Genomic DNA, 19692 nt, shown 5'->3' with positions numbered 1-19692 from the left:
TTATGACGTTGGAAACACTTTTATTAAAAATGGGAATATTTTTTTTCCTTATTATTATCTCAACTAGTCATAAGAAACTGTTTATTTTATGCATAAATTCTTATTTATTTTACAGGTCGTTTTTAACTTATTTTACTATTAATTAAACAATTTTTTTTTTCACATTTAGAAATGATTTGAACCTTTTTTTCTTTTGCTTCATAAATTTTATGCTATTATAAGGTAAAACTTTTAATAATGGATCTTTATCCGCTTTTTCTTTTACTTGAATTTATCAACTTTCTCATTTCACAAAACTTTATTTTAGGATTACATAAGACTTGAATACTGTATTTAACTTACCTTCATGTTTCATTTTTGATTTGTCAAAGAAAGTTTATACAACTACACAGTATACTCGATGGTCATTTGCTTATCCTTTCTCCTTTTATATACATATATATATATATATATTGCATAAATTATTGATTTATGTAAATAATTCCCAATGGAATATAATGATTTAAGAGTGATATCATTACTACTACTATCTATAATATAGTAAGTAGTAGGACATGTTCTACATGATACTATCATATCCACATAAGTTATCTTTTATTTTATGTTATTCCTACTTACCTAGTTGTTCAAAGATCTCTGAATTTCTTCGATATCAACGAGCTTTGTCAATCATAGACTCAGCAATTGATCCCAGTGCTGCACATTTTCTCAATTCTTCAAAAGCTTTTTCACTTGCCAGACTGAAGCTTATCAATTAGTGCTTGATTAACTTCACCCTACTGAGGGAAGCTTTTTTATCTGCCCTCGATCTACAAGTGACTTGGCTTTCTACATAAATTTTCATGAAGAAGATGGCCACTCAGGCGGGCAATTAACGGTGGCCTAACTATTGACAGCATTCAATATAAAGCTACAGTCAGGCTTATAGAAATTGGCGTTTTCTCAAAAATAATTGGCCTCAAGTCAAAAATATTTATCTACTTTTGAAAAAAAAAATTTGTCTCCAGTTAAGATTATTTTTGGCTGTTTGTCTAATATTTTGATTAAAAAAAAAAATAAGATCTCGTATTAAAATTAGGAAGGGTATTTATACTTTTAAAATAATGCATATTGATTTATTCATAATTAAATTAGCTGTTCTATCGTGCTACGCTCGATTATGGTCTTAACCGGTGGGTTTGTCTCTTTTAACATAATAAATCTATATAAAGTAAGGTAAAGAGAACTTAAAGCGAAGAACTATTTGACAACAAAAATTTCAAGTAGAGTTATTGTTACTTATGAGAAACTATGGATAGACAATATTTCTTAGTTTGCAAGCTATCATTCGGAAATAGAATGGAAACACTACTCACAGAGATTGTCCTTGTGATATCAAATACGAAAAAAAAAAAAAAAAAAAAAAAAAGATGATAAAGTAAAACGAATGAGTGATCAGACTAGCTGACGATAAGAAAAGATCTATCCTTTATTAAACATACAAAACAGGGTGCTTTATCATATAGTTTTCTAATTGCAGGAGAAACCGAGTAACCTTTGCGAATGAGTGGACAGACTGTGCTTGGATTATATATAATCAATTTAAACAATAAATCCATAGTAGGTAATTCTTTATAGTTTATTACTGCAGTAGATCAAATAATTTTTTATTCTAAAATAATATTGATTGCTTTTTATATGGGATATCTATAGCACTTTACCCAAACTCATAACGGGCAATCTTCTTTCAAGCTGTTGGTTTAATATATATATATATATATAAAACCCCCTTAAAAATACGAATAATCCAAAGTTTTATGTTCAAAAGATGCATAATGTTAAAATGATATGATAAATAAAGCCCAAAAAAATATTCCATAAAGACTTACTTTGATTGTTTTTGGCTGATACTTACTTTTGTTATTTTTACATAATAATCGTCGCTTTTCTATCTCTACACGCACAGACAAGAAGATTGTTACTGTTTTCTTCTATCTTTCACAAAGAAGCATAACTACTGTGATGGTACGTAATACAATAAAAATAAAAATAGAAATAAAAAGTAAAATAAAAAGAGAAAGAGAACGAAAGGAAGTATAGTTTGAGACTGTGTTTATTCAATGAAAAGAAAAGAATAAGCATTGAAAGTTGAAGGAAAGTTAAAGATTATTTTGTGTCTATACAAATGCTTGTATTTATACTAATGAATCCTGAATCAAAGAAGTAAAAATAGCTGTCAAAGAACATGAGTCATGAAACAGTGTTAGTATTCAGATATACATTGTGTTGATTCAAGAGACTGATTTATGGATTATTTATTGAGTGTTATAATGATCTGAGTGTATGTTCCTGATATCTTTTATATTCTATTTTATTGGATCAAAGATAACCTGAATCCTTTGTCAAGGTCATAAAAATAAATATGTAGAAATGATACAATGTCTTATTTAGTTGATACATCTAGACGATTGGATGTCAATAAGTTTTATATTATTTACAAGATGTTATATACAGAGTTTTATTTCATATCCAGGCTTATGGTTTATCCTTTATTATGTAATTCATCTTTTATAATATTACTTGTGCTTATATCCAGAGCTTGTTCTATAACAATGCTAATATTCTATCTTCCTCAATCGTTTCGGATCAATTATTGTCGTTTTGACAGTCTACTGTAATGCTTTTTGCCCGTAAGGGTTATGAGTATTAAAGCTATTCGTATTGCATCTTTAAATGCTCGTATCATTTCCAAAGGCGCTGACAAAAACACCCAGAGGTTGTTTTTATCTTATCCAAAATCCTCTTCTTTGTCTCTGGATATCTTGTGTTTACAATAAGTTTCGGCCTTTCATCAATAGGACTATCTGACTGATGAACAATGTCAATAATTTCACTTCTATTTGTTTTCTGATTTTTCAGGTGTATCGTATTAGTTTGTCCGTTACGGATACTATTATCAACTAAATCATTTGTTTAATTATTAATATTTATGGTCCAGCTCAGTTACAAAATAGAATCCCTTTTTTTGGACTCTTTCATGACCTCACCTTTCATTCAACTAGTTGATGAAGATCTACTTCTGTTTTTTTTTTTTTTAAAAAAAAAAAAAAAAAAAAAAAAAAAAAAAAAAAAAGACTTTAATCTTCAACTTAAAAAAAAAAATCTTCCTGACTCTTCTACAAACCAAAGATTTCTCCACTCGTATGTTTGACTTATGTCTAATTTTTTTCAATTGTTTCTCGGATGGTCATCCTACTTTTCAGCGGGGACACAAACACCGTCACAATTGATTACATTTTCTGCAAAGCATCGGATATGACTCGTGTTAGCAATAGACAGTAATTGCTTTTACCTACCTCATAGGCAGATCATCAGTCACTTTATTTTGATTTTCTGTCAATTAAGGAAGATAGTGAACCTGGTTTTTGACGCTTCAACGCTTTCCTTCTGCACAATAATTTTTTTGTAGCTTTATTTGACAAAGCTGTTATTTTTCTTTTAAATTGGAATCTTCCAATAAATTCACGCAGAATTTATAGGTATTATTTAAAAGAACACTTCGAGACGCCTGTTAGATCTTTTCCACAGGCTATAAACCAAAGCAACAGGGCCAAATATAAAAGCTACAACATAACTATCAATCCTTAAATATTTCTTTTCCGGTGTCACCGATAACATTCAATCACAAAGGTTAATTCATTTCAAAGCGATTAACTGAGCTACTTGAAAAACAAAGTATAGACTGAAATGCAGCAGATGCTTCTTCGTTCGGCTACTTAATGGCATGAGGATAATAAGCGGAACACTAAGCGTTTCTAAAAGGTGATCAAAACCTGGCAAGCTAAGAAAACTATTCAAGCGATAAGGTCAAGTGACAATGGTAAACTGTTGGAATCTACTATTGATATATACTTAAAGAAACCTATCGGCTTTATAGTAATCTATATACCCCTGATGCTAAAGATGAAACTGTAATTAAGTCTTTATTAGGCAACATTTCTGAAGATACAAAACTCACGAATGATTAGTTTACTGCATTGAAAACTGATCCTACTGCAGCTGAATTAATGTCTGTTGTTACAGACTCTCTTACTCTACGGAGCCCTGGTTTGAATGGAACACCTTTTAAAGTGTATAAGTATTTTTTTTATAACTTTTCTACAGCAAGAGAACTTTTATTACAGTTATTGATAGATGCTTGCCACGGTGCTATACCACTTTCTTAGGCACAGACCAGAATAGTTCTATTATATAAAAAGCGGAATCTTTCGTTACTTAACAATTGGCACCCTCTGTCATTTATCATTATAGATGCTAAAATATTTACTAAGCGATCAGCTAATAGATTCAATATAGTGCTATCAAGTTTAATAAATCCGTATCAACCGGATTGTTTACCTCGACGTCCAACACCTGATAATGGCATTATATTACCACTAGAGAACATTGATCCATCAACTCTGCTTTAGCTTGACTGTAATTATCAACTACGATAGAAATATCTCTTAGCTAGCTTCAAGATAACATGCTTGAATAGAATAAGAATACTTCTTTGGTTCTTTAATTTTGTTCATTTCTTTTCTTTTATATCTTACTTTCGTTTATATTTTTCCTCTATTCCATTTTACCTCTACTATTACAATTTTTAAAAAAAAAAAATCATTTATTGCATTTTTAATAAGAAAAAAAAACACTTAGATATGCACATATAAAAAAGAATAATAGCACTCTAATAAATAATGATATTTAAATTTTATACAAGTTCTCTTTAACAATAAAATGAAAGGATAATTAGAGTTAACACTTAAATATTTTGATAATCACTAAATAGATAATTTTTGCTCAGATGGAGAAGACTGTAAATGAGGGTTATGGTTAATGTATTTGTATACAATTCATCATTGCCGTTTTATTTTCGTTCTTTGTTTTATAAAGTGTAATGTATAATAAGCAACCAGTCAGTTACGGAGCATTTGTGTTTTAGTTCTTCAATTAAATAGGTTCTTTTGCAAGTTTTGTGGACCTGAATTTGAAACACAGGGCTTCTTGAAGCATCAGGGTGATGTAAATATTATCATGCAAACTTGGAACTATCAGGTATGCGATCAGCTAATTCGGTAACAGTACATATAGCTGGTAAAGTAGTATGTAACTTAATCATGAATATAATAATGAGGGTAAAGTTACCATATATTATGATTGAAGCCATAAAATATTTCTAACCCTCTATTTTGTGAATATAGATTGCTACAAGATAGAATCCAATAGCTTCACAACTATCTTTAACATCCATAATACCATCCTATAGAATGCATGATAAAATATAATACATATGCTTCCATATTTAGAATAACTCCTTTCCTTCTTCAGCTTTTCATCAATCCTAATATCTGCTCGATCATAAAAACATATGCAGTTAGTAATATCCCTCCACCTCCCCCTCCACCTCTTTATTTTTTTTAAGAAAAAAATTCTACATTTTTTAAAATTGAGTATGCATGTTTTCGTTCAAGAAGTAATACATTTGAAATAAGTTAGAAGACGCAACTAAAAAAAAACTATCAATAAAAAACTTAATCATATGATACGGTTTTTGAACTTACTTAAAAACACTTTACTATCTACACTGCTGCTCTATCTATGGGTATCTGCTAATAGTTATTAATAGTATCAGCTTTTAAAGTGTCCTTTCTGGCAACTCTGTGATCCATCTTTGGATAATCTTGATCGTCAACAACTTCAGGTAAACTGTCTACATTTTCTTTACAATAGCCTTATTCATATCCGTAAATATCCTACTTTTACGTTGCTCGTTATTTGCCGCCTTAATCCAATTCTTTGCTTAACAATGACCTATATTGAATGTAGTCATGCTGCTTGTTGGCTTTGAGATGGTAAACCAAAACTTTGCGCATACTACTCTCACTCTGGCTTTACTCTTGCTTATTTCATCAAGGGTCGTCATGTATATAGTCGATTGTAACCTCTGTTCTCTGTTGAAGACCCTATTCTTCATTTTGAATCTGTTACCTTTCCAAAAGCTTTGGCTTTCACTAGAGACCTCTACTTGGTCTGTCCATTAACCAGCTGTCTGTACTATAACCCTATAGGAAATGGATTATCATATCTATCATTCTCATCAAGATCCTGGCACCTAACTAACTATCTTTGTAGGGCTGTTGGTACCTCAGTTACTGTTTCTGATTTCACTATTATTTTGACGTTTTCCTTTTTTTATATACATATTTATTTATTTGATTTTTTTTTTTTAATTTTTAAAATTTTTAAGTAAAATCTTATATTACCTAATCAATTGCCTATAGACAGACAAATTATTGTTCTAGTATATATTTATAAAAAAAAAAAAAAAAAAAATGAAGGTATCTAGATAAAATAAACATTTATTTTGTTTTCAAACTAGTATTTGATATATAGCTTTTATAGTTATAGAAGAACTATACGTGTAGCATATATTCCTTTTTCACAACAAGTTAATTGATTATCGTGACCTCTTTTTTTTTATGAAAAACTATTTTATTGTTTTATTCAATTCTATTTTTTTTTTTTAATAATTTTCAATGAAAACTTAATATAAAATGGCACTATCAGGAGACTTAGCATATAAATTAGCTAAAGAAATAAAACGTACATCTGATCTTTTCATTTCACCTTATAATGATGATCTTGTGCAAAACATTTGCAGAGAAATTCGCTTTTTACACAACAAAGCAAAAGAAACAGTGAATGCAATGAAAGAAGATCCTACAAGACAAGCCATGCAAGATCCAAGTAATATATCACAAGTCATGCTATATCATTTAGCAGTGAAGCGTAATAAACGTGTGCTATTCGCTTATAATCGATATCGAACAAGTAAACTAAAAGATATTTTATGGAATGTTGGTTTATATTCAAAATATAAAAGACAGATTCTGGCTAGTTTAGGCCCGACAGAACAACAGTTTTTAGAAGAATATGGAGAAATGGTCAACACATATAAACAAAGCTTTTTAGAAGTTGATTTAGGTGGTCCTGGAGGTGCAGGCTTAGAACCGCCTATGGATTTATTTATTGAAGTACGAGTCATACGTGATGCAGGAGAAATTAATACTGAGTACGGCTCTTTAAATCTCTCAAAGGGGAATCAATTTTATGTAAAAAGAACGGATGTTGAGTCATTGATTAAAGCTGGATATCTTATTCATGTGTAGGAAATAATAATAAAAAAAAAAAGGTATTTGTAAAGTTATTATTATTATTATTATTATTACTATTATTATACATCCTTTTTTTTTTCTGCTGCCTATATATTTATTAAGCAAAGTCTTTGTATTTAAATAAAAAAAAAATCATTGTTCAGGTGCGCTTGTATATATGAATACTAAGTCGTATATAAGGATTGGTGGTGTTGTAAGTGTAATATAATACATACATGTAAATATGTCCAAATATTTTATTATATTTAAGCTTCCTCGTTTTTGGTTTGCTGTTTAAAGAATTCCTTTTCATGCTGTTTTCTTTCCTCTCTTGTTTTATTAGCATAAATTCCCTTTAATTCGCCGGAAGCTTCATATGCATACATAGTGGCTCCAACAGCTGCACAACCAGCACCCATCTTTGCAAATGAATGACCTATTATATATATGTATATCAATATATTCAAATTGCTTTTAGATATTGTTCATTTTAACCTTTTTATACTTACTCTTAATACCGGCCAACATACCAGCTGCACAACCACCAATAGCAGCATTGATAGCGTCGTCTTTTCCACGAATATCTTTTGCTGTACATTCACCAAGAGTAAAAATACCACCCATTGCAGCTAAAATAGAAAGTCTAAGTTTTCGGATCTACTAACAAAGTTTTTGTAGCTCTATATATTTATATATATACATATATTTACCGAAGAAAGCAACAGTGCCACCTGTTCTGGTAATGACACCTCTAGCACCTGTAGTATGCTTTTGTACTATGTTTTGAATGGCTGACACAAAAAAACCTACACCACCAGCGATAGCAGCAGTTTTTCCCGCTTCAGCAATGCAATCCTTAGTTTCTGTCATTGTCCTCTAATTAATGTAAGCTCAAAAAGATAACAAAAAAATATATATGAATAAGGATTTTGTTTTTTTTTATTATTTTATTTAAAAAAAAAAAAAGGCGGGGTCAATTAAACTAATAATTATTACTCTTAAATCAAATTGAACCCCTCGCTTCATTTTACTGTTAGCATTCAACACACATCTTTTCCAATGAGTGCGTCACAAATTAATTTAAACTCCTACGATTTTTTTTTTTTTCTCTTTCTGTGTAAATTATAAAACATTCATTTTTTTTTTTTTTTATATACACATATAAAGGCAGTAAAATCAAATCATGAGTGACGGTAAAGCTTAATGTTAAAATGAAATAAATAGAATAAATCTAATTTTATATATACTTCTAGACATTGAAAAAGAAATTAAAGCCACACAAGCAAAACGTGCTTTAATTACTGAAGAAGACATTAGCAAAGCAGTTTTAAATAATGAGAAGCATGCCAGTATGGCTGGTGTTTCTTATGATACTGATCTTTACACAACTGATAAATTTGCAGGTTATTCTACCTCTTTACCTGTCGATGAAGAAGAAGAGGAAGAGGATGAAGTTTATCAAGAAACAAAACGTAAATTAAATTCATATACAGCTTCTAAAGATATTATCGATGAATCTAGAGAAGGCGCAGATGCTTATGATCCTTTTGCTGACACAATGCGTGAACGTACTGTTGCTGGAAAACAAAATGAATACCAACAACGTCGTTTTAATCGTATGTTATCACCTAGTAGAAAAGACGCATTTGGAGAAGATCAAGGAGATAATGAATCTCGATCTTATTCTGAAGTAGCTCGTGAAGCTGAATTGGAAAAAGAAGAACAAAGAGTTTTATCGATTATTGCACAAAAGAAAAAGGAAGAAGCACAAAATGGTACCAGTGCTCAACAACAACAACAACAAGCACAAACAAATGTTGAAGAAACACCTACTACACGTAAAAAGAGAAGATGGGATGTAGCCACACCTGTTACTCAAAATGTAGAAGCAACACCCGTAGCTAGTACTAAACGATCTCGTTGGGATGCTACCCCTGTAAGACCTTCTGAATGGGATGTAGATGCTACTCCTCGCGCTACCCCTAAGCGTTCTCGTTGGGATGCCACTCCTGTAGCTGCTGATTTGGTCGCAGCAACACCTGTAGGCGGTACAGGCATGATGACGCCTTTACCTGGACAAGCATCATATATAACACCTGAAGCTGCAAATGCTTTACGTTGGGAACGTGAATTAGATGCTCGTAATCGTCCTTTATCTGATGAAGAATTAGATGCTATGTTTCCTACCACTGGTTATAAAATCCTTGAGCCTCCTGCTGGTTATGAACCTATTCGTACACCTGCTCGTAAGTTAACAGCAACACCTACACCAATGGGTGATACAGGCTTCGTTATGCAAGAAGAACAAAGACAAATAATTGTACCTGAACTTCCTCAGGAAATTCCTGGTGTTGGTGCTTTACCATTTTTCAAGGAAGAGGATATGCAACATTTCGGTAAATTACTGGACGAAAAGGATGAGAGCACAATGTCGGTTGATGAGCTTAAGGAACGTAAAATTATGCGTTTGTTATTAAAGATTAAAAATGGTACACCACCTATGCGTAAAGGTGCACTGCGTCATATTACAGATAAGGCTCGTGATTTTGGGCCTGGTCCTTTGTTCAACCAAATTTTACCTTTGCTTATGTCTCCCACTTTAGAAGATCAAGAACGTCACTTATTGGTCAAAGTTATTGATCGTATTCTTTATAAGTTAGATGATTTAGTTCGTCCTTTTGTACACAAGATTTTGGTCGTTATTGAACCTCTTTTAATTGATGAAGACTACTATGCTCGTGTTGAGGGTCGTGAAATTATCTCAAATTTATCAAAGGCAGCTGGTCTTCCTACCATGATTACTACAATGCGTCCAGATATTGACCATCCTGATGAGTATGTTCGTAATACAACAGCTCGTGCGTTTTCAGTTGTTGCCTCTGCCTTAGGTATTCCTGCTCTTTTACCTTTCTTGAAAGCTGTTTGTCGTTCAAAGAAATCATGGCAGGCACGCCATACAGGTATCAAGATTGTTCAACAAGTTGCTATTCTTATGGGCTGTGCTGTTTTGCCTCATCTTAAAAATTTAGTTGAAGCAATTGGACATGGTCTTGAAGACGATCAACAAAAGGTACGTACGATTACTGCTTTAGCTATTGCTGCCTTAGCCGAAGCAGCTGCTCCATATGGTATAGAATCTTTTGATTCTGTCCTTAAACCCTTATGGTTGGGTATTCGTAAACATCGTGGTAAAGGTCTTGCCGCCTTCTTGAAAGCTATTGGTTACATTATTCCTTTGATGGACGATGAATATGCCAATTATTATACAAAGGAGGTTATGGTCATTTTGATTCGTGAATTCCAATCCCCTGATGAAGAAATGAAGAAAATTGTATTGAAAGTTGTAAAACAATGTGCTGCTACAGATGGTGTTATGCCTGCTTATATTAAGGAAGAGATTTTACCTGAATTCTTTAAGCATTTCTGGGTTCGTCGTATGGCCCTTGATCGTCGTAACTACAAACAAGTAGTTGAGACAACAGTTGAATTAGCTAATAAAGTAGGCGTTTCTGAAATTGTGAGTCGTATTGTCAATGATTTAAAGGATGAAAGTGAGCCCTATCGTAAAATGGTAATGGAAACAATTGAAAAAATTGTATCCAACTTGGGTGCAGCTGATATTGATCCTCGTCTTGAAGAACTATTGATTGATGGTATTCTTTATGCATTCCAAGAACAGACAGTTGAAGATATTATCATGTTGAACGGTTTTGGTACTGTTGTTAATGCTTTAGGCATGCGTATTAAACCTTATCTTCAACAAATCTGTTATACCATCTTATGGCGTTTAAATAACAAATCTGCCAAGGTCCGTCAACAGGCCGCTGATTTAATCTCACGTATCGCTGTTGTTATGAAGAGTTGTGGAGAAGAGAAATTGATGAGTCAATTAGGCCAAATTCTTTATGAATATTTAGGTGAAGAATATCCAGAGGTCTTGGGTTCCATCTTGGGAGCCCTCAAATCTATTGTAAATGTAATTGGTATGGCAAGCATGACCCCTCCCATTAAGGATCTTTTACCTCGTTTAACTCCAATTTTACGTAATCGTCATGAAAAGGTACAAGAAAATTGTATTGATCTTGTTGGTCGTATTGCAGATCGTGGTGCTGAATATGTCTCTGCTCGTGAATGGATGCGAGTTTGCTTCGAATTGCTTGACCTCTTAAAGGCACACAAGAAAGGTATCCGTCGTGCCTCCGTTAATACCTTTGGTTATATTGCTAAAGCCATTGGTCCTCAAGATGTTTTAGCTACTTTATTAAATAACTTAAAGGTCCAGGAACGTCAAAACCGTGTATGTACAACTGTAGCTATTGCTATTGTAGCTGAAACATGTGCTCCCTTCACTGTACTCCCTGCTTTAATGAACGAATATAGAGTACCTGAACTTAATGTACAGAATGGTGTATTGAAGTCACTTTCATTTATTTTTGAATATGTAGGTGAAATGGGTAAAGATTATATTAATGCTGTAGCTCCTTTGCTAGAAGATGCGTTGATGGATCGTGATCTTGTTCATAGACAAACTGCTTGTACCACCATTAAACATATGGCTCTTGGTGTTGTTGGTCTTGGATGTGAAGATTCTCTTCGTCATTTACTAAATTATATTTGGCCAAATATATTTGAAACAAGGTAAGATAGATAATATGTGTGTACATTTATTTAATATTTAATTTTTTTCTTTTCTTTTTTAAAAAAATAAAATAAAATAAAATAAAAAATAGTCCACATGTTATCAATGCAGTCATGGAAGCTATTGAAGGTCTTCGTGTTGCACTTGGTCCAGCTACTATTCTTCAGTATACATTACAAGGTCTTTTCCATCCTGCAAGAAAAGTTCGTGAAGTGTATTGGAAGATTTATAATACTTTGTATATTGGAAGTCAAGATTCGTTAGTGCCTTACTATCCAAGATTGGAAAACGACGAACGCAACCATTATATTCGAAATGAGTTAGATTATGTCCTCTAAAAATGCCCTTCTTTAAACCCTTTCTTTTTTTTTTTTTAGTTATCTTTTATTTGTGTTTTTTTTTATCATTATTATTACTATTTCTTACAAATGTTGAATAAATGCATTATATTTATATTTTCATTTAATTTATTTGTTTTTGTTTTTTTACAAAAAAAATATATATGTGTATATAACAGAGTAAAAAAAAGGGGGTGGGGGATTTAAATGAGTTTTTCTATACTTTATCGATCAACTTCACCAAACACAATATCCATAGTACCAATGATAGTGACCATATCAGGAAGTAAGTGACCTCGAGACATAAAATCAGAACCTTGAAGATGTGAGAAACCAGGAGCTCTGATTTTACATCTATAAGGTTTATTAGAACCATCAGAAATCAAGAAAACACCAAATTCACCCTTGGGAGCTTCAATAACAGTATAAGTTTCACCAGCTGGAACAGAGTAGCCCTCGGAAAAGATCTTAAAGTGGTGAATCAATGCTTCCATATCCTGCTTCATTGCAGCACGAGGAGGAGGAGTTACTTTCCAATCATCTGTTTTGACAGGGCCTTCAGGCATTTGATTGATGCATTGATTGATGATACGAAGTGATTGACGCATTTCTTCCATACGGCAGAGATAACGATCAAAACAATCCCCATTTTGACCAACAGGAACATCAAATTCTACTTTGTCATAAGCATCATAAGGAGCAACCTTACGAATATCCCACTTAATACCTGAACCACGACAAAGGACACCAGAGAAACCCCAATCCATAGCTTCTTGAGCTGTTACAATACCTACATCACGTGTACGAATATGCCAGATACGATTACCGGTTAAGAGTTCTTCAATCTCATCAACACGATCACCAAATTGTTCTGCCCATTCATGAATATCAGATAAAAGACCAATAGGAATATCAATTGCAACACCACCGGGACGAACATAATTAGCATGAAGACGAGCTCCAGAACAACGTTCATAGAACTCCATTAATTTCTCACGTTCTTCAAACATCCAAAGTAAAGGTGTTAAGGCACCCACATCCATAGCGTGAGACATGACAGCCATGATATGATTTAAAATACGAGTGATTTCACCAAACATAGTACGAATGTATTTTGCACGCTCAGGAACTTCAATATTCAACAATTTCTCTACTGCTAAAGAATAGGCTTGTTCATTTGTCATGATAGAGACGTAGTCAAGTCGATCAAAATAAGGTAAAGCTTGAAGGTAAGTCTTATATTCAATCAACTTTTCAGTGCCTCGATGCAATAAACCAATATGAGGATCTGCACGTACAATTTCTTCACCTTCTAATTCAAGAATAAGACGAAGTACACCGTGAGCGGCAGGATGTTGAGGACCGAAATTGACGGTGAAATTACGCATTCTACTTTCTTCCTCTTCACTCATAGCTATTCATAAATCACATAAAATAAAACACTCAATTTAGAAAATTTCCGTTCTAATTTTTTTTTGTTATGAGTAATATTCAAAATAGTCTTACTTCTAGACTCGTTATCTTCTGTAATAGTAGTAATGGGAATCTCGCCTATAGTTTCTTTGTGGTGAACAGCAGTTGCAAATGTACGTAGTGGCTTAAATGCCTTTAATGGCATGGTACGAGATTTAAAAAGTGATGTGCATATATTTGTATTTGAAATGGGGTTGACAAGTCTACGTGCCCACATTCTCGTAGTAAAAGACATGTTGTATATTAATTAAATAAATAGAGAAAGAGCGGGGAGTTGAAAGAAGAAAAAAAAAATCGATTAATGAACTTTTGATCGTTAAAGTGATAAAGGAAACAATTGTTTATTGAAGTAAAATTAGTTTTTTTTTTTAACTATTAATTTGATTTATCTTCAATGTTACCTTTTTTATTTAAAAAAAAATATGTATGAATATGGGGAACAATTAAATGACTTTCTTCACTAGTTCTCCACATTTTTTTTTCAAACCGGGTGGATTGAGTCCAGGGCGAAATTGAAAACAAAAAAGGTATAGTTAGAGAATGACGCAAAATATCGGAGATCAAATCTGGGTACATTATTGTTGATCCCATTTCAGACTTGCATTACAATTTTTCTTTTTTTTTTGAGTCGAGATTCGAACCTTTGAATATTGTTAAATGCATTGAGCCAAGACAAATATCAACTCCTTGGTCAAGAAATTATACACCTAGTTAGTAAATCTTATGAAAGACGAGCTGAACAACTTTATTTCCTAAAAGAAGATATGATAAAATATTTAGCAAGAGATTACGTTTAATGAGGAAACTACACATACTAAATTAAAGCTTTTGAACATTGTTCTCCTCAAATTGATTTAAACTCTATTAAGCTATTTGAATAATTCTTTAATAACTTGTGTATGAAAGTAAAAAATATGTAAATATACTTGCTGATTTGATTAAGCTGATTAAAAAAAAACCAATAACTTTATTAACAGTTTTAGGAAGATGAGATTTATAGTTGTCAGTAAAACATATAATAAACTTTACAATGTTAAGCTTTAAACATTCCAAGTGATACAGAAAAGATAAACATTATCTTAGCTAATAATTTAACTACTTAGTATCCATTTAGTAAGTAAATGAAGGATAAAGATAATTAGACATTCAATATAAATGTAAAAATAATCTTTCAGAAATAAATTTATTAAACTAAAATGATAATTAAAACTAATTATACACAATGCGTGAGTATAAAAGTAAGTTTATTTTATTAACAAAGATATAAAATATATCTTCGTGCAGTCTTTTGTTATCCTTTTCATAAGTAGAAAAAGAGTTTTAATTGCTGGAACGTAAATTAGCTTTCTAAGCCAAATTTACTCAGCCACAAAAAAAAGCAGACGACGTCACAACGAATAAAACCATAAAATTAAATTTAAGCAGGTAATTTAACCACTAACTGAAAAAAAAAAAAAAAAAAAAAAAAAAAAAAAAAAGGTCTATTATATTGCTTTTTTTTTTTTTTCTTATTGCGTGTACACACGGATAATTAGTTATTATAAAGATTTAAAAATTGTAATTTAAAATTGAGCAAGTATTTCAAAAATATAAAAAGCTAACCATCTTTTTATTTTCTGTATAAAATATAGTTTTTTTTTTCTTTCTTTTATTTATACCTTTCTCTTTTGTTATAAAAAAAGCATTCAACAAAAGAAGAGAGTTTTTTTCATCTTTAGAAGTAAAATTAAAAAACTTTAAGATCAAAAGTAGTAAGTTAAAACAAATGTTGAATAAAAAACCATGTTCATTTGCTTAGCTATTCTTTTTTATAACCTAAAGGAATATTTAATTAAAAAATGAGTGCTTGGCAACCATCTGCTCAAGGTCTTACAGATCTTTTACAACTTTTGCGAGAAGCTATTAATCCTACTGATGGTCATAATGTTCAAGAAGTAAAATATAAATGAAATTAAAGCCATTCTTTCATTATTTATTAACCATTCTTTTGTTATAGAGACTCGAATATTTTAATAAAATTCCTGACTACAACAACTATTTAGTTTACATTTTAACACAAATGCCTCAGGAGGATCAATATATTCGTTCTGTTGCAGGTTTAACACTTAAGAATAACATTCGATCCTATTTCCCTACTATTTCCCCTGAAGTAGTTGAATATATCAAAGATTGTTGTCTTCGAAACATTGGTGATGCTAGTGTTGGCAAACCTGTCAGCATGGTTATAGCATCTATTGTTTCTCGTGGTGGTATTCAACAATGGCCTCAAGTACTTCAAGTTTTATTAGAAAAATTAGATGATCCTAATCCAGTTATGGTTGAGGTAAAAAAAAAAAAAGAAAAGAAAAGAAAAAAAAAGAGTGAGAGACAGAGAGAGGATTTCGTAATTATAAAGCTTTCTTCTACATGTATACTCATTTATGTACATTTAATAGAACGCGTTTAGTACTTTTCAAAAAATTTGTGAGGACTCTTCCCGTGATCTCGATACTGGAATTGGTGGTGTCAAACCTTTAGAATTTATGATACCTAAATTTATTGCTTTCTTTGATCATCCTGATTATAAGATCCGCTTAAGTGCAATTTCATGTGTTTCTCAATTCATTATGCTTCGTTCGACACCTTTGATGACTAGAATCAACGAATTTTTAAACGCCTTATTTAAGAGAGCTACTGATGATAATATTGACGTTCGCAAAGCTGTTTGCCAATCTCTTGTTAGTCTTCTTGAAATTTGTCCTGAAGTTCTTTTGCCTCATTTACCTGATTTAGTTGAATACATGCTTTTCTGTACTCAATCAGATGATAGTGATCTTGCTCTTGAAGCTTGTGAATTTTGGTTAGTTTTTGCTGAACAAGACGATTTACGCGAACATCTTCATCCTTATCTTCAAAAGATTGTTCCTGTATTACTTAAAGGTATGGTTTATTCTGAAATTGATTTGATGACTCTTGGTGGTGATGAAGATGATGCACATATTGCTGATAGTGAGCAGGATATCAAGCCACGTTTCCACAAAGCTAATGTTGTTGAAACTGATGGTACAAATAAGGATGACGAAGCTAATAATGCTGAAAAGAGAAAGACAGGCTTACTTGGTGATGAAGATTCTGATTTGGATGATGAGGATGAGGATGAGGATGATTATGATGATTTTGAGGATGATGAATTTTACGGTGAATGGAACTTGAGAAAGTGTAGTGCTGCTACTCTTGACGTTTTATGTACTTCTTTTGAAGCAGATGTTATTCGTATCTTAATTCCTCTCTTAAAGGGTGAGTTAGAAAGTGAAGACTGGCTTCATCGGGAATGTGGTATTTTGGCACTTGGTGCTGCTGCTGAAGGCGGTATGCAAGAAATTGCACCTCATCTTCCTGATCTTGTGCCTTACTTACTTAATCACCTGAATGACCCCAAGGTAAGTTTAGAATATAACATAGTGACTCCTGATAACAGAAATAATAATAAATCTCTTTTTTTTTCAACTTAATATAGCCACTTGTTAGATCTATCACATGTTGGACTCTTGGTAGATATTGCAGTTGGATTGTTGAAAGCGCTAGACAAACTCCCGATGCCCGTCAACATTATTTTGAACCACTCATTCAAATTCTTTTACAGCGTATTTTAGATAATAATAAGCGAGTTCAAGAAGCTGCTTGTTCTTCCTTTTCTTTACTTGAAGAAGAAGCTGGTGTTGATTTAGTCCCTTACCTTCAACCTATTCTTACAACTCTCTGTAGTGCATTTACTAAATACCAAAAAAGAAACTTGTTACTTCTTTATGATACCATTGGTACTTTAGCTGATGTTGTTGGTGAAGCATTAAATAATCCTCAATATATTGATGCTCTTATGCCTCCTCTTATTAATAAATGGCAAGAAATTGCTGATGATAGTACCGACTTGTTCCCCTTATTAGAGGTTTGTATATAATTCCAGACTTTAAAGTAAGATAACTAAACTATGTAATTTGGAATTAGTGTCTTTCTTCTGTTACAACTGCTTTGGGCCAAGGTTTTAAACCTTTTGCTGAGCCCGTGTATAATCGTTGTGTTGTTCTTGTCTGCAAGACATTGGAAGAATGTCGTTTATGTTCTATGGATCCTTCATTAGAAGAGCCTGATAAAGATTTTATGATTGTTGCTTTAGATTTACTTTCTGGTATTGTTCAGGCCCTCAATAAGGATGCTGAGCCTTTGGTTGCCAATACTAACCCACCTATTGTACAGCTTTTATCACTCTGTATCCAGGTAAATATCAATGAGGATATATTTTGTTGTGATGTTTATTTTATTTTATTTATTTTTTTATTTGAATATGATTAGGATGAAGTTGCTGAAGTTCGTCAATCCACATATGCTTTGCTTGGTGATCTTGCTATATCATGTTTTGAACACATTCGTGCTGTTGTACCTCAATTTATGCCTTTACTTCTTCAACAAATTGACCCTGTAGCTGAGCATGTGTCTGTTTGCAATAATGCTACATGGGCTGCTGGTGAAATTGCCTTAAAATGGGGTAAGTGATATATTCCAAAAAAAAAAAAAAAAAAAAAAAAAAAAAAAAAAAGCTAAAAATTTCAATCTTTTCAGGTGCAGAAATCAGACCTTATGTCGATCCTCTATTACAACGCTTGTTCCCTCTTATGATGAATACTCAAACTCAACGTACACTTTTAGAAAACGTTGCTATTACAATTGGTCGTCTTGGTCTCGTTTGTCCTAATTTGGTTGCTCCTCATCTTGAAGGATTTATTCAACCATGGCTAATGGCACTCACACCTATTCGTGATAATGAAGAAAAATACTCTGCTTTTAGTGGTTTATGTGAAATGATCAAGGTCAATCCTCAAGCTGCTGTTAAAGAGTTCTATTCTTTCTGTTCCGCTGTTGTTAATTATCAAAATGTCCCACAAGATTTGCATGAATCTTTTGCAAATGTAAGTTTTATTAGATTATATATCGTAAAAAAACGTATTATTTATTTGCTCTATTGTTAGATTTTAAATGGATATAAAAATATGTTTGGTGAAACTCAATGGCAACAAGGATTATCATCGATGCCACAAGAAGTAAGAATTCCTTTACAAGAGCGTTATGGTATTTAAATATCAATATAAATATAAAATTACATATTACCAAAAAAAAAAAAAAAAAAAAAAAAAAAAAAAAAAAAGCCATTTTAAAAAGAATAAAAACTTGTCATAATTATACAGTGGTTTTCAATCTAAATTTATTTTCTTAAAATTTGCTCAAATTCAATCATAAAAGTTGATGGATAGACCGATATACTTATTTATTAAAACTTTTATAAACATCATTGACCTGTTTGGGATTATTAGTTAAATTTTTTTTAAGTATTCTAGGAAAGAAAATTTAAAAAGAGATCAAACAAATTTATATCCTTTCATTCAGCAAGCTTAAAATAAGAGGAATTATATTTATAAAGAAAAAGGAGTAAGATGTCATTTTAAACTTTCTCTTAACTAATGCGGTGCTATTGTTATAAATACATACGCATATATATATATATATATATATATTGAACTCTAAAAGGGTAGTAAGAAGACGTATATACTCTATAAAGAAAGATATATTTACATTTACTATAGATTTACAAAACTTAATACAGCCCTAATGGCCCAAAGTTTATTATCCTTCTTAAGAATACGAAATAATAATTATAATTGAATAAAATCCCTTTCAAAGTTGAAACAAGTGAAGATCAACAAGGCAGAAGAACAATAGTTTTAAAGATGGGTTATTTTATTCAAGAAATAATTATGTAAAAATTTGAAGGATTAAGACAAAATTTTAATACTAGAAGATATTTAATTGCGACTGAATAACATATGACATTATATTAAGATATGTAGCTTTCTTGAAAAGTACTAATCTTAAGGGTGTGTGTATCAAATATATTAAAATCCATTTTTACAGGTGTTGTCATTTTTCTATATCTTCTATTAATCTTGGCTTAAACAATAAATGATAATTAGATTTAATTAGTTTATCTTTTTTTTTCAAATATCACAAATATACCAAAGAAGAATATTTAATATAG

At 31.6% G+C, this 19692-nt stretch overlaps 5 protein-coding genes across 5 annotated transcripts; 3 read left to right on the top strand and 2 right to left on the bottom strand.

Moving 5' to 3' along the window:
* Nucleotides 1-6537: 6537 nt before the first annotated feature.
* Nucleotides 6538-7283, top strand: BX663DRAFT_521298 (uncharacterized protein). The gene has a single exon (XM_051529225.1). The coding sequence runs from the start codon at nucleotides 6576-6578 to the stop codon at nucleotides 7188-7190; it is 615 nt and encodes a 204-aa protein (XP_051379308.1). The 5' UTR covers nucleotides 6538-6575; the 3' UTR covers nucleotides 7191-7283.
* BX663DRAFT_521296 (uncharacterized protein) lies at nucleotides 7238-8141 on the bottom strand. Its single transcript, XM_051529224.1, has 3 exons — nucleotides 7886-8141; nucleotides 7685-7804; nucleotides 7238-7611 (listed from the first exon to the last, which is right to left on the bottom strand). The coding sequence occupies exons 1-3, from the start codon at nucleotides 8043-8045 to the stop codon at nucleotides 7442-7444; spliced, it is 450 nt and encodes a 149-aa protein (XP_051379307.1). The 5' UTR covers nucleotides 8046-8141; the 3' UTR covers nucleotides 7238-7441.
* Nucleotides 8142-8358: 217 nt separating this feature from the next.
* BX663DRAFT_554961 (splicing factor 3B subunit 1) lies at nucleotides 8359-12152 on the top strand (the record flags this gene model as incomplete). The annotated part of the gene is made up of 3 exons (XM_051531578.1): nucleotides 8359-8368; nucleotides 8429-11813; nucleotides 11906-12152. 3 exons carry the CDS (start codon nucleotides 8359-8361, stop codon nucleotides 12150-12152), a joined length of 3642 nt encoding a protein of 1213 aa, XP_051379306.1.
* A 224-nt stretch (nucleotides 12153-12376) lies between these two features.
* On the bottom strand, nucleotides 12377-13860 carry BX663DRAFT_441522 (NADH-ubiquinone oxidoreductase; the record flags this gene model as incomplete). Its single annotated transcript, XM_051523461.1, has 2 exons — nucleotides 12377-13566; nucleotides 13659-13860. The coding sequence occupies 2 exons, from the start codon at nucleotides 13858-13860 to the stop codon at nucleotides 12377-12379; spliced, it is 1392 nt and encodes a 463-aa protein (XP_051379305.1).
* Nucleotides 13861-15140: 1280 nt separating this feature from the next.
* On the top strand, nucleotides 15141-18791 carry BX663DRAFT_521288 (armadillo-type protein). Its single transcript, XM_051529223.1, has 10 exons — nucleotides 15141-15197; nucleotides 15308-15376; nucleotides 15447-15559; nucleotides 15622-15948; nucleotides 16061-17044; nucleotides 17122-17550; nucleotides 17610-17879; nucleotides 17955-18147; nucleotides 18222-18568; nucleotides 18629-18791. Exons 3-10 carry the CDS (start codon nucleotides 15464-15466, stop codon nucleotides 18734-18736), a joined length of 2754 nt encoding a protein of 917 aa, XP_051379304.1. The 5' UTR covers nucleotides 15141-15197; nucleotides 15308-15376; nucleotides 15447-15463; the 3' UTR covers nucleotides 18737-18791.
* The last annotated feature ends 901 nt before the right edge of the window (nucleotides 18792-19692 follow it).

The sequence above is a fragment of the Cokeromyces recurvatus genome, assembly GCF_025118155.1.
Source record: "Cokeromyces recurvatus strain NRRL 2243 chromosome Unknown BX663scaffold_31, whole genome shotgun sequence".
NCBI lineage: Eukaryota > Fungi > Mucoromycota > Mucoromycetes > Mucorales > Mucoraceae > Cokeromyces > Cokeromyces recurvatus.
This window is presented reverse-complemented; position numbering and strand designations above follow the sequence as displayed.